Raw genomic sequence first — 15,144 nt, 5'->3', positions numbered from 1 at the left:
TTATGTAATGCCTTGATGCTTTAGCTTTCCATATACCACAAATGAAAGACTGAACACAATTGCTTTTGCAAACTTGTCCAGAAAATGCTAAATGCACTCATTGCTTTTTTTTGAATGTTCTTTAGCAGCCAGATAAGATGACACATCTCTGGTTGATAGAGCCAAAAATGTTGTCACTGGACATTATGCACATTGCTCATGTCTCTAGGAGCTGCTATGGGTGACCCAAGGTAAGAAATAAACATACAAGACACAGAAAGATAGAACATTTTAAATTTTAATCCAACAAATGAAGAGGGTCTCGATACAGTAAAATACAACTGTATTGCTAATGCTCTACAACTGTACATTAAAAATAATTGTCTATAGATGTAAAAATAGAAACCATTCAAAATCAAGTAGAAACCTCTTAAACAACTGAGGCATTTATCTAAGTATTTCTCCAAAGGTATTAAACAACACACAGTTAATACTAACTCTAAACATCCCCCCACTTTCCCCACACTCTGCCCCAATTTAATTGATTAGAAAAATAGTAGTCTCAGTTACTGTATTTTGCATTCTTTCAGAACCATCTAGATTCTCCATTTTCTTCAAGTACAGTAGAACAACTCTTCACAATACAGTACTACCCTGAAGTAATTTATTTCCCAACACCACAGAATTTTGATAGCAAGTATTATATTTCAGATTAATTTTGAAGACTAGAAGAGGCCCAGGAAGTTTGCAGGAGGGCAATTAAATTTTGAATGCAAATTATTTACACAAACATTAGTGTACTGTAATTACAGCATAAAACTTGCAATGCAGCTGATGAGTGCTTTTAACAAAAGCTCCAAATGAAAGAAAGGGAAGAAAAGAGATTACAAAATAAATAATCTAAAGTTCTTCATGGTAAAAACGTTCATCATGAAGCTGCCTACCATAATCTGTAGCTTCACTGTTAAGAAACAAATCCTGGTTCTTAAGAATTTCTGCTTCAGAAAGTTTTTTATCATCATTCAAATCCATCTCTTCGATGAGGTGCAGAGCCTGTAAAAGAAACAGACCACCATATGTACCAAGTTACAACAATTCTGATTTTTGATTATTTATATATTGTAAAAAGAAGGCAGTTTAGCAGTAAAATGAAGAACCGATTGCAGAATATTTTAGTTGTAGCTCATTCACCAGTATTTCATAGTTCAAAGCTAACAGGCTGGGCAGAAGCTCTACTGGACCTCTTTCTGAGAAATAGAGCCCTGGTACTACATGGACTTTGTTTTCATTTGCTGAACATCTACAAATACAGTGATTTAGAGAATCCTTCTGTTCCTACTTTTCCTGATTGGTTTGGCTCAATGTAACTGAGCCAAAAATAACAGGGACTAACGTCAGCCAAGGGGATTTTAAAAGCACTCTGCATGGCAAAAGCTGAAAGATTAATATGACAAACATTTTGGCTAACACATGTCAATTCCTGAAAATGGAATAGATAGTATTTTTTCTATTTTTATGTTATTTAGCTACCAGGTTTCTCAAGTCATTCTGAAATGCCAAAATGGAAGTGTGATACTCTAACTTCAAACAGCAGTTTATGACTGAAATCAATGCTACCTTCTCTTTATGACAGGTGACTTTCCTAAGCCTTTATACTACCTAAAGGAAAAAAAAATAGCACATTAGAGAAGCAAATAAAACAATTTATTAGTTGTAGGATTGAGCTATTACTACAGCATGGCCTCGCTGTAAGCCAAAATTTGAAAGATAGCTAAGAAGAGCTAAAAAAAACCCAAAACAAGGAAGCCAACACAGTGCTATTGCTGTCAACTAAGAACTGACCACAGCCAGGAAAGGCCATGCAAAGGCTCATAGATACCCATTTACAGAAATGCTCCCAGAACAGCTCAGCATCCAACAAGGTCCCACATGGCAGGGCTGCTGCTGCCACCATGGGGCTGCTCCTGTCCCCAAAGTCCAGCGGGGCACATGTGGCAGCTCAGGGAGGAGCACATGGGCTGTGTGTCTGACAGAGGGAGGTGCCTCTTTTCCCCAGGAACAGCAGGCCATGGGAAAACCTGGTGTTCCTGCCATTCTGAACACCAAAATCCTCCAGGGTAAAACAAAGACATGGAGAGAAGTTACTAGAAGAAAGGCAGAAATCCTCTCCAGTGTAGTCAGGGACTGGAAACTGCCACAAAAAAATAAGCTAAAATGAGAATCCACTTAAAAGCTATTATGCTGTTCTACCCCTGATTAAACCATTTTAATTAGCACCATCAAAGTTTGCTTTATACCATCTTGAATCACAGAGTACTTCCATTTCCTTGTACTTAAAACAAGTTTTTAGTTCTACAGATTATGATGATTTATCCAGTTAGTAGAATTACAATCAATTTCTTATTTCAAAATTATGTAGCTTCTTTTGGTAGTGCATCTCATTAGGTTTACCTACAACTAAAAAATTACTTATTAAAATTCCGTACCCTTGAGTCAAAGCAGATAAGCTATTTAAACATGTACAAAAGTACTTTGTTAATTTACAAACATTTACACAATTAATAGGAACTTCACATTTGCCTAATGCAGTTAAAGAATCTGCATTCCATGTCAAAATGAAAAGAAGTTAAAAATATATGCAAAGATCTACTGACAATATTTTTCAGTAACTAAGACATGATAAATCTGAATGTTTCTCTCATTTTGGTGTGATCCTTCAAAATTCTCCTGCAGTAATTAAAACCGAACCAGCAGTCAAACCACAAACCTCCTCTTGTGCAATACCCTGATTGTTGGGTACTATCCAAGACAGCAGCTCTTGAGGGCTGAGTTTTCCATCGTGATCCTTGTCATAGTCATTCACAAACCGGTCCTTCTCAACCAGTATCCATTCTGGATCTTCCCTTGCAGCTAGTAAGACACAATTACCAAATTTAAAGCCACTCTTCACTTGGAAGCAGAGATTTTCATCTTTTCTCCTAAGCAAATTAACTTATTCTCATAAAACATAACTTAGAATGTCACTAAATAAAAACAAACCTTAATGGGCAGAGGAAAGTGTGGAAAGCAATTTCATATACTGTCAGTATTTATTTGCACACTTGTTTTATACTTGCTTTATACTTGTTTTATACTAATGTACAGGCATTGCATCCTGCAGCCTACAGCAATCTTAGACTTGTCCTTAACTCTTCAAGGAATTGAGAAGTAATTCATCAAAATTGTAAACACTGCAGACAAGCATGAACTGGCTTTCTAAGCCTTATGAAAGTCAAAAGTAGCAGGTATCACAAGCAGGTAAGTAACAGTTCAAAAATAATTATAATTCTATTATTAAAGAAGAAGTCAAGTCTCTCCTTCCTAAGATTTAGTTTTGCAAGATTTTCCCTTTATGTCACAACTCACCATACACTGTTGCCCCAAACCATGAGCTAATTATGAAATCAGAGTCCCCATGCAGCCAATTAGTCATTTTAAAGAGTGCTGCAGGAACACTATCTGCAGGAGAGAAAAGCTGAAGTAGTTTGTACAACTGATTCTCAAGTCTTGCTAACAAGTTGAAATTACAAAGCTGTTATCCTCTCTATTACTGCAACAATTTCACTCCTTTCCAACAACTTTTTATAGACTGGCTTGGAAAAGCTTTCTTTCATGTTAGATCTGGAAAAAGATACAGAACCCTGTAGCTGCATCAGAGATTTGATGTTTTTAGTGGCTCTATCAAAGATGGTTATAAAACATGAAATGCCAGGTGGCTGATTAGAATGTAGAAAAACAGATTACTCCCCTGGTTCTCCATATTCTCATGTGGCTTACACAATTCCCCCCAGCTAGGATGCCATTCAGAATTAACAATTCTTTGGGCCAAGCAGACTTTCCACAAAACTGAAGTTTTTTTGTGGGCTTTTTAGAATGGGAAGAATTATTTGCCCTAACTTTAAGCAATTCAAATACAGTGTGTAAAATATTCATTAAGAAATATTGATAAGCATAAGCATCAGGTAAGTGTCCTTCTTGTTAAAGAAGGAAGAGATCAAGTTTAAGGAAGGGCAAGATTGGAAAAAAAAACCCCAAACAAACCAAAGAGTGAAGGCAGCAATCAGATTTCTGATACCTGGAATAGTGAAATGACTCCTCACACTTTCCCTCCATTCCTTCTCACAACACACTCAGCTCAGTCCTTCCAAAGGAAGGCTGGCAGCTGCCTGCTCAGGCTGATCAAGGCCAGGGCAGTTTACCCTCACATTCCTGCTAGCTGGATCTGCAGATGTGTTCAGCTGGCAAATACGGCTGCACCTTGTTTCAGCTGCATCCTTGGTGGTCAGGAATTTGCTTCAGTCTTTCAGAAAACAAGAAGCAACTTGCAAGGAAACTGTGGAATGGGCTACACACAAACAACCACCAAATACACATGGGGCTGACTGGAGCAAGGAGTCTACTACGCCCAGTTCCAGAAAACAGTCAGAAAATGCCCAGACAGAAAATCTTACTTGGAATCTGTAGGTGTAAGTGTGAAAAGCTGGAAATAAAGGTGAATCCAATTCTCCCCATTCCAAAAGCTTTTGTTAGATCCCTCTTTCATGCCCCTTCCCTTTTTTTCTTACTTGGGTCTCTTCTGTAATCACCAAGGAATTCTTCCAGGCTAACAAATCCATCACCATCTTTATCATGTTCTTCTAAAGCCTCCTGAATGACAAAATCCTTTTGTATACATACAAAGAGTGAAATTAGCAACTCATGATCAAGAGAAACAGCACTGAATCATTTTAGAGCAATGACATATTCCTTAAATGAAAGGCTCCCTCATTTCCAATCTTTTTTTGTTTTATGCAGACTAGTGCAGTAATTGCTTCCTATGCAATAAAACAGATCTGTCCTTAAGAGTTTAGAATGTCAGGTTTCATGAAAACCAAATCTGAAAAGTGTCCATAGAGCTGGAATCCTTCAACACAACTCAAAACTGCAAAGCAGCTGAGAAACATGAATATGTACCAAGCTCAATCATCTCATTTTACTTTTCTCATCTGCTAGATTCACTAATTTGCATTTTTGCAACTTAATTGAATTGTTACAAGACTGGTTGGTCTCTGGTTGTCCACCAGAGAGCCAAAACCAAAAGCTAAAATCTCACTGATGGATTTGCAGCCTAACAGAGCTGAGAGGTGGCTAAGTCAGTCCAGTCCCCAAAGCTGGGGATACTTATCCTGGTTCTTGCCACAGATTTCAAAGAAAAGCACTGAACTTCTGCTCCACCTCCTGACCTCCAGCACTGGATCCACAAGACATTACCTGGTTTTTAATTTGGGCTGTCCAAGCCATATCTATAACTGCTCCACTTCCTGTGGTACTGGGGCTGAGGACATACATTGAAAAGACCTACACACTCAGGCTGATAAAGACGCTCCCCTAAATCTTACCGTCATGTACTCCACTTCTTCAGGATGTTCAAATGCAATATATTCATCCACATTTAGAGCAGGAACATCATCTCTATTAGCTTTCTCAAAACGTTTTTTCTCCTTTAAATGAAGCTTAGAAAATAGATTTAGTTAGAGTCCTTACTGGAAAGGAAAAACAACATAACAGTAGCTGGCTTAAGCTCACTAGAATATTAATTGTTTCACATTACCTACTCATATTATACTGATGTTAAATTTTCACTAAAAACAGCTCATTGAGAGCAATAAGAACAACACTTTTAATTGAGATGGTCTTATTCGAAGAATCACAAAAAAACCCCGTTTTTTTCAATTTAAGGAGCTATTTAAAACACACTAAAGACAGATAATGAAAAGACCAAGAATTCTTATTTTGATATATGCATCCTTTTCTCAAAGTCACCAATTCCCAAAATAACAAAGTGGAGTACAATGATTATAATTAATGGCAGCCATTGCAAATTCCAAAATTTACATTTTAAAGACACTTAATCTTCTGGATCTACATCTTATGTCAAGGGCTGTCTGCAGTTTAGAGAAGATCTTGAAAGATCATGTATGTAAAATGTCTTCTCTGAAGCCATTTTAAGGCCAGATTCCTTTACTACAGGACTGCTGTCCATTGCACATGATCATTTTAAACAGAAGTCACTTCTCTAGCCTGTTTTTTTAGCATGCCATTAAGAAAGAGTGTCTGATGTAAGCAGGCAAGTTCTTATTCTGAATGTCTTGCACTTCGTATTTCTGTCTTCCAGATGTGAAAAGATTTCCTATTTTTTTCTTGTTTCATTTTGTACAATCTCTTTAGACAAAATACAGACCCATACCATTACAACCACAGTCTGCTCAAACTACACATGGTGTGAACTATAAAAATCTTGGAATCCCATCCTTAGGTGAGCTGTGCTATCAGTGTGAGTGATCTGGATACGGGAGTAGCCAGCAAATCAGAGATCATAAACACTTTACAAATAACCATTTGAAATTGCACTTCTGGTTTATATCTTACCTATTGACATTTCTATCAAAATCAGGCTAATCTGATGAACACAGAGCATAGCATTTAACAAATAAAGTGTAAGATCTTAACTATTCTGCAAAATAGTTAAATGCCCTCTCAAAGAAAAGCTGACCTTAGCTAGGAGTTTAACTAGGAAGGCAATCCAGAAGGATTACAGTAAGTACTATACTGCAATGTAAGCTTGAATCATTGAGGGAGAATGTAAGTTTTCCAGGGCTTTTTGGGAAGTGATGAACAAGGACGCCACCTTCTGGTAAATTCCTGTGGTTACCTGATGTCAATTCTAAACTGTGTTTTACTCTTCCATCTTGATCAGAGCAGGACTAGTAATTTGCAAACGTAAGGAAAATGCTGAAGGTGGCTGATCTGTGATGCCTGTACAATGCTGCTCATTTACAATCCACGTTGGAGAAGTCAGCAGGCAGGAAAATCCAGCAAGCAGTCAAGTCATAACATAAGCAAGCAGTTCTACCCCAGCTTATATATCTATAGCTCTTTATGCATCTCTGATGGCAATGTGTCAAACATGGTATCAATATTTTGACAGGAAGTTCCTCTGGAAGTCTTGTGGTATTTAAAAGCTATGTAATTATTCAGTTATGTGACATTTCAAGCTTTACAGTTTGTTTCTTCAATGTGTAAAATCCTCTGTTCACTATATTAGTTTCATTTCTGCTAACATATTATCAACTACTACTTTACTAGAAGCAGACAAAGCAATCCTCACAGAAAAAATAAACCTCTGGCCAGAACAGTCTAAAAACACACTTATTCTCTTCCTGGGAAATATTTACACATATTTATAAATGTGGAACTTGAAAGGAAACAAGTTTTGCTATGAGGTGGTTCTTGGGGATCCTTTTCTCCCTGCCTCTCTTGCCTCTTTCCCCACTTAAGCATCTGCTTTCATGACATGACTCACACACAACTTCTGTATTTAAACATCCATTTTTAGCTGTGGGAGTTGCATTTTCATTGCTTTTAACTGTTTGAAATGCTATGGCTTTCTCTGTGGGTCTCTAATGGACAGGCAATGTTACAGTAGGCACTACTGACAGCCCACACTGAGTGCTTGAGCAGTAACTGAAAGAATGGCTGGAACAGTGCAACCAAGGGGTTAAAGAACTTCCTTCTGCTCCAGCCCTAGTGGTGCTGGCCCCTGCTGAGGGCAGGACCCTGCTGGGCTGCAGACTTCACCCAGTGGATTGCAGCCTGGGTTTAAGATGGTGGCTGGAGACCATGCTCTGCTCTAAGACTCTCAATAGACTTATGTTCCACTCAGCCAGCAAAATACACTCAGGAGGTACCATTTCATTGTGTCCTTATTTTGTCAGTAGCAGGTTTAATATTCCACTACTTTCCTTTAATTACTCCCCTAACTCAGCTAGCACAAAGTGTTAAACATATGCCAGCTCCTCTGCTTTCTCTACCCATCTTGTTCTGTCACAATAAACAAATATTGCTACCTTTGGCCAACAGCTCACTGGAGCTGCTGCTGAAACATTTTACCTGGCGAAATGATTCTTCCTCTTGATCCTCCAGGACAGTGTCCTCATCAAAATCAATTACACGATCATACATTTGCAAGTTATACTCCTTCCAAGACACCAATCCATCACCGTCTTTGTCATAGTCACTGAAGTGTTGCTTTGCTTCTTGTGTAACGTAATGCTTAAAAGACTGCTGTATCCAGGAGCTCAGCTCATCTGTGAAAAACATTAAAAATATAATAAAATAAAGAAAATCAGAATCATCTGCAGCATAAAAATTGTGAAGATCCCACAGATCTATTCTGTCTGGAATACACTTTGCAATTCAGATGAAAGCATATAAGCAAGAGGTTACTTAAAGCAAACCAATCTGTTTGCTCCATGCTGTGCCTTTTTCCAAGGTAACTGAATGAGGGAATAGATCACAGCTACAGACTTCAGGGGATCTGTTAATGGTTATGTGGCCTTGTCCTTTCAAATCTGAAGGAAATCAACACTATAGCATCATTTCTTTTTTCTCCAGACCTTTATGAAAATGATGCTGAGTATGCTTTAGACAGACAACTTTAAAAGCAATTTGGTACCCCAAAAAACGCTCTTCCCATTACTCTGGGATTTCTTTTGAAAAATCCACAAACTGATATAAAACTTAATTTAGCACCACTGCCTTAACTACCCAAAATAAAATATTAACTATTTATGTAGAGCTCTTTTCCCTTTACTTGGGGCTGAAAACAAGCCTCACATAGTTTGAAAAGGTTTTTTAGCTGCTTGTTTTTATAGAAATGTAGCTAAAAGAAATAAAACTTCATATACCAATGAACTGGCAGAAATACATTGAAGTTACTTCATTTAGAGAAGTTTGGAAGAACATACTCTCCCAGTATCTCTCAGCTATTTCAGGTGCCTGGAAGAGAAAAACATCTTCCTCCACATAGCAAAAATTATACATCTTAATCAACTCAAGTGAAATCTTGCTCTGAAGAGTCATGATGACTAATAAAAAGTCCTACAGAAATCACTACTTTGACATAGAAAAATCTTACAGCATTTTTTAAATACTAAAGCATCTTATCCTGGACAGAGGTGTTAATACAACTTTATTAGGTTTATTTAAATACCCTTCAAAAGCAGCAAAGGATTTTTAAAATACATATTGAATACTGAATTTATCTTAGCAAAGGGACCAGCTTGCTATCAGATTCTGTGAATTGACTGAACATGCAGAGGTGTGTGTGCCAGCAAGGCTTGTGCACAAACCAGCACTGCCTTACAAGAAACTGCAACATGATTTCTTAAAGATGGGCACCGTTAATTAATGGTTTATTTCCCAGCATTTAAGGTGTGAGGCACGGCCATATGACAACACTTAATGTCCAGTGCCATGAATACTTAATACTCCAGCATCAGAAAAGCAGCAATATATTTCATCTTCTTTCACTGTCAGCCTCCAAATGGAGGCACCACTAATAAGGAAAATGTTCTCAAGAGTTTTGCAGTACACAGGAATAACTGAGCTCAAAAAGCTTCAGTACCAGAAGTTTCTTAGTGTAGAACCACATTCCAGTGTGAGTTTTACCTTTGGGAACTGAAAGGAAGGCAAGTTTTCATTAGACTGAGAAACAGATGCAATATAAACAACATGAGGAAAGAGTATGGGTGGAATTCCTATACTTTATATAGACTTTTTCCCTTAAAGCCTTCATGTTTTGAGCTGCCTGTGGTATATGACAGGGATTAGCCATCCTGCTGAAGCTACAGACTATGTCACCTCTACACAGTCCATGCAGGAACACTGAAATCAGGGTGCAGTTGACTAAATTCAGTGTGAAAGGCATAAAGTGAAGGGCATTCAAATGATCATGTCTTTAAAATTTAATTTTGTTCTCTCACCTAGAAAGCTTCCTGATGTTTAGTATACTTTTAATGAAGTATTACTGTTCTGGCAATTTACCAAGGATTTTGCTTGCTTTGTGTGTGCACACAAGAGACTTTTTTCGAAATCACAGCAGAACAAAAAAAAAATTTCATAACAAGTTTTAAAATTAAATTAACATTATCATAATGATGTACTGAGAGAGAAGGCCTGAGTTTACCATGGAGTTCCTAAGTCTGATTGAGAAAAACTTGTCTGGGAAGAGCCATTTTATACTGTATTATGATGAGATATGATCCTTCAATGTCACTAGGTGTCACCAGGTAGTGAAGCACACCTATGTAGTAGTGTGGCTGCAGTACTTTCTTTCCAACTTAAACCTGCTCTCTGATTTGCATTTAACAGCATTACAAACACAGAAACCCTCTTGATTCCAAGTAGCTTCAGACATGCAAGGAGCACATAAAAGTGCAAAGGACAAGTGCAAGTATCAACTTGATACTGCTCTGACCTACACTAATTCTTGCTGGCTACACTCCTTCCATCACAGAATGGGTCAGGTCGGAAGCAACCACGGTGGGTCATCTGGTCCAACCTCCCTGCTGAAGCAGGGTCGTCCCAGAGCACATAGCACAGGATTGTGTCCGGAAGCTTCTTGAGTATCTCCAGTGAGGGAGACTCCACAACCTCTCTGGGCAATCTGTGCCAATGTGCAATCTCTGCACAGGAAAGAAGTTCTTCATATTTAGGTGGAATTTCGTGAGCATGAGTTTCTGTTCACTGCCTCTTGTCCAAGGCACCACCGAGCAGATCCTGGCTCCATCCTCTTGACACCCTTCCTTTAAGGTATTTATGCACATCAGTGAGGTCCCCTCTCAGTGGTCTCTTCTCGAGTCAAACAGAAACCTCAGACACTGAGATAGCCTCTCTATGAGCCTGTCAGTGTTTCTAACTCACAGTGGAAGGGATCGTGATGTTTTCCACGGGGATTCTCCCCAGCACAAGAGCCACGGGCTGTGTCATGGGTAGAGCGCATTTTCCGCCCGGAGCAGCCCGGCCCTCCCGGCCCCCGCCGTTACCCTCGCTAAGCAGCCCGTCCGCGTCCGCGTCGATCTTCTTCACGATGTTCCTCAGCCGCCGCTGCTGCTCCTCCGGGCTGAGCCGCGCGTACTCCTCCGCCTCCTCCTGCGGCACAGCAACGCGCCCCCGTCAGCGGGCCGGGCCCGGCCGCCTGCCCGGGCCCGCCCCGGGTGGCGCGCCCGCCCCGCGGCCCCGCCGGAGCGGCGGCCGGCCCCGCCCGCCCCCGGCCCACCTGCCCGCCGAGCAGCGCCTCCCGGTCGTACTCGGCGCGGTGCTGCCCGCTCGCCGCTTCCAGCGCCAGCGCCAGGCCCAGCGCCAGCAGCAGCGGCCGCATCGCGCCGCCCGCCTAGAGCGACCCGCGGCGAGGGGCGGGGAGAGGGCCGGGGGCGGGCGGCGGCGGAGGGTCGGGCCCGCGGCGGAGGGTCGGGCCCGCGGCGGAGGGTCGGGCCCGCGGCGGAGGGTCGGGCCCGCGGCGGAGGGTCGGGCCCGCGGCGGAGGGTCGGGCGGTCTTGTCGCTTACGCGCAGCAGTCCAGATTCGGGAAAGGGCCTCTCTCACCTAGGCCTTTCTGGTCTACCAGCGGAAGGCACCAAATATCGTCAGGATATATTGACAATTATCCAACTTTTAAACATCAGTGAGGCCCGGCAGACTAAAGTGGCTTGCCACAGTCTTGAGTTCGAGGAGCCTTTGGACATGGTAGGAGGACCCATCGAGATGCCCTACACAGGACAAAGAGTTGGGCTGGATGATCCTGATGGGTCCCCTCAGCATATTCTGTGATTACCAGAATTTCAGACAAGCATCAACAAACACTGCAAGGGGAAGATGATCAGGAAATAAGGTATGCCAAAGGTTTATACCAAAAAGGGAACGAGCATTAGTCTTGCTTAAGGGTGCAACTCACAAGTAATGCTTCTGAGTCAAAGGGAAAGGGAAGCGAGGTTTTGTAAGAGTTATTAATAAGGTGGATCAATACAAGTTTTAATAACTGTTCAACACAGATAATAGAAAGCTGTAAAATAAATTTAACCTCATTGAGCCGCTCAGACAAACTGAAAATACATCGAGTAAATGAGCAGGGGCCTCCCCAGGAATATAATTCCTAACAGCTGTCATATGAAATTGGGATTGCTCTGATCCTGACCCCACTGTGGTTAAATTAATCATTGTTACTGGGTTGAGATTTATGCGTGACCATCATTAGATTTGTTATTTCTCCTTTCAATACAAGGGTATTTTCAACATTCCTCTTTTAACCAGAAAGAAGTGAGATTAACCTACCTGTGTTTCCACAATGTTTAAACAGAACCCCCAGGTAACAGAAGTTGCTGCACTGTCCAGTCCCTTCCGTGGTGACAGCGATGGACTGCTCTCGGTTCACCTCCAATTCTATCAACTGTGAAGAGATACGACAGTCCATTTTGAAGAAACAAGAATAAAATATTGCAATAAATCAGTAAATGTGTTATTGCAATTTCCTGCCTATATAAGAAATGTCTTTCGATTAAAAAATCTAATAGTGAGTTAAGTCTAATATCTTTTATTAGTTTAAATGTCAAATTTCCCATCAGTATTTAATAAATCACATATACAAAATGTGAATTAAGTCCTACTGCTTGTGGCATGTGTAGACAAAGGAAATCCTATGAGCAATCAAAACAGAAATAAGATTTGATTCGTTTCTGAAGTAGCACTCAAGATGCTTTGTTTTCTTTGTCTGATGCATTACTAACACTGCAAAAAACCTCTTTGCTGCATATCTCAAGGGTTGACAAGTGTATCAGATTAGACATTTCAGTGCCTACACAACTTGCAAGACCACATTCATTATTACAAAATTCATTTTATCCTATGCATTAGGAAAAAAATCTGGGTCTCAGCAAGAGGGAAAGCAGAGGACATCATGTTCTTCCCCATGTCAAAATACAATCCAGACCCTTCCCAGCACACAGTTAAACCAGTTGTATAATAAAATTCAAGATCATTCTGGTGTGAATGCAGGGGGGGAAAAAGAGAGGCTTTTATGCTGCCTCCATTATTTTAACCATGTGCATAGCAAATGCTATGTAAGTTAAAAGGGAGTATCGTATTGTATTGTATTTCTAGGTAAAAGGGAGTAACTATTGTAAGTTAAAAGGGAGTATCAGTGAAGCTATTTTTAAATCAGAATACAAGTCTTGCATTATAAAAACTTTTTTATGTGGTGAGCTTCCTTACTTTTCTGGAAAACCTGCCTTTCCCTCAAACCAATTCACATGTAGTCTGTTAAAAATCTGTTTGGAGCCATTCTTTTGGTCACAAAAAAATAAATATGAGAAGGTCATGTTCGACACAACTTCTCTGAGAGATCTGCAAGTGTAAATCAGATCTGTTGGACTGTCAGCATGAGAGCAGTGGTCCAGCACCACAAACATCAGTTCCTGAACAGTTATTTCTAACAAGTGAAGTTATCCATCTGGTGTTCACTGTAAGTTTTTGACATTTCTACATTTCAGTTTTATGAAGCACTGCCCGACTTGAATAAGCCTTCATTTGTTTTATTCTAATGCATGTCAAAATAAATTGATTGACAGTACCTTTATTTATATAAACTTCCATTTTGACATGTTCCCCTAATTCTATCGTTAGCACATGTCAACATTTTAAGCTGCATATAAGATGGTTTAGTGAAGACCTACCTGCAAAGATTATCCTTCCTTTTTCCAATATAAAAGTTGTTGATTTTGGCCCATAGACTTAAGTAAGGGAAAAAACTGAGCAGCAATTTATTTATAAAGATCATCACATTTAAATACCCTGTGTTTGGATTTCAAAGTGACAGTAATTTTCTTTAATAGTACCCGAATGTGTTCTTGAGTGTTCTAATTGTTTCATAAGACTTTGCAGAAAGTATTTTATACTCTACAGAAGTTACTGACCTGTTTTTCTAGCTCTTTGCATTTAGTGCAGTTATTAATATCTGAAAAAATAGGTTATAAAAGGAGATTCTTCTAATGCTGTGTCTGATGTGGCATCAAACCAGAACAGCAGGATTTGATGCAACAGTATCAGGGCACTCAGCTCAGCCACACAGAGAAGGCAGCTGTGGGAACTCTGACTGATAAATAATAAGTGCATTATCAAAGGATGGCAGCGTGAGGGATTTGGATGGGACCTTCATGGCTCAGCTCTCTGCTCTGAACCGCAGGCGAGTGATGTATCATTTCTGAGAGATGTTGTTGCTGCTGCAGATCCGACTGAAGCATGTATGATCTCCCAAGCCATCTATTCCCATCCTTGCAGGACTTTTAATGTTTTAGAGATGACAACCTGAGCTGTCCAGGTTATCATTTAGGCCTCTTTCTTCTCGCTATTCCTGTTACACTGAGGGAAATGGATTATTCTCTTCACATCACGCTTTTACATGCTTGAACACTCCTCCTACATCCCTTTTTATCTTCTTTTGGCTTACTAGATTCCACTTGTCCTTTGATTCCTCACAAATCACATTTCCCAGGCCTCAGACCCCATGAGGAAGGCTGGCCTCTTCACAAGCCGCACACATCCCCAGGTACAGTGCACAAACTGGACGCAGTAGCCCAAATCACACCTCAGTGTTACACCCCAGGATTAGGTGCCTATATTATACCTACACCCTGTGTATTGCACAGAGTTATTTACCGTTCCCTTTTCCCCAGCTCCCAGTAGCGGGGAAGGGCTGGATGCTGAGGGCTGACTGCCATGACCTCAGTATCACAGTGGCACAGGGAGCCATGTCAGGCTGACAGCAGCTGAACATGAGCCCAGGTGGGCAAGAATGCTGATGGCACCTCGGCTGTACCAGCAACAGTGTTGCAGCTGGAGTGACCATCTGTCTGTGCTGTAACTAACTGCTGATGTCACACCTCAAATCCTGTAAATCAGTTTTGGGCCCCTCACAACAAGGAAGACATGGAGGGGCTGGAGCATGTCCAGAGGAGGGAACGGAGCTGGAGAAAGCTCTGGAGCATCAGGAGCTGCTGGGGCTCAGCCTGGAGGAAAGGAGGCTCAAGGGGGACCATCTCACTCTCCACAACTTACCGACAGGAGGTTAGGGTTGGTCTCTTCTCCTAGACAATGATGACAGGATGAGAGACCACACCAGGGGAGATTTACGTTGGACATCTGGAGGAATTTCTTCACAGAAACAGTGATTAAACATTGGAACACACTACCCAGGGACGTGGTGGAGTCACTGTCCCTGGAGGTGTTTAAGGAAAGACTAGACATGGCACTTGGT

At 40.7% G+C, this 15,144-nt stretch overlaps 1 protein-coding gene across 2 annotated transcripts; it reads right to left on the bottom strand.

Annotated features, from left to right (window-relative positions):
* Positions 1 to 259: 259 nt before the first annotated feature.
* On the bottom strand, positions 260 to 11,256 carry RCN2 (reticulocalbin 2). 2 transcript variants are annotated; one of them, XM_005521392.3, is made up of 7 exons: positions 11,117 to 11,256; positions 10,884 to 10,989; positions 7,948 to 8,144; positions 5,397 to 5,510; positions 4,584 to 4,680; positions 2,747 to 2,889; positions 260 to 1,032 (listed from the first exon to the last, which is right to left on the bottom strand). In XM_005521392.3, exons 1-7 carry the CDS (start codon positions 11,216 to 11,218, stop codon positions 880 to 882), a joined length of 912 nt encoding a protein of 303 aa, XP_005521449.1. In that variant the 5' UTR covers positions 11,219 to 11,256; the 3' UTR covers positions 260 to 879. The 2 variants fall into 2 exon arrangements, with proteins under 2 accessions (XP_005521449.1, XP_005521450.1); XM_005521393.3 differs by having other exon boundaries at positions 5,397 to 5,498.
* Positions 11,257 to 15,144: the final 3,888 nt, after the last annotated feature.

Source organism: Pseudopodoces humilis, chromosome 16, assembly GCF_049639895.1.
Source record: "Pseudopodoces humilis isolate 2021_Gansu_Grassland_sample_001 chromosome 16, ASM4963989v1, whole genome shotgun sequence".
Taxonomy (NCBI): Eukaryota; Metazoa; Chordata; class Aves; order Passeriformes; family Paridae; genus Pseudopodoces; species Pseudopodoces humilis.
This window is presented reverse-complemented; position numbering and strand designations above follow the sequence as displayed.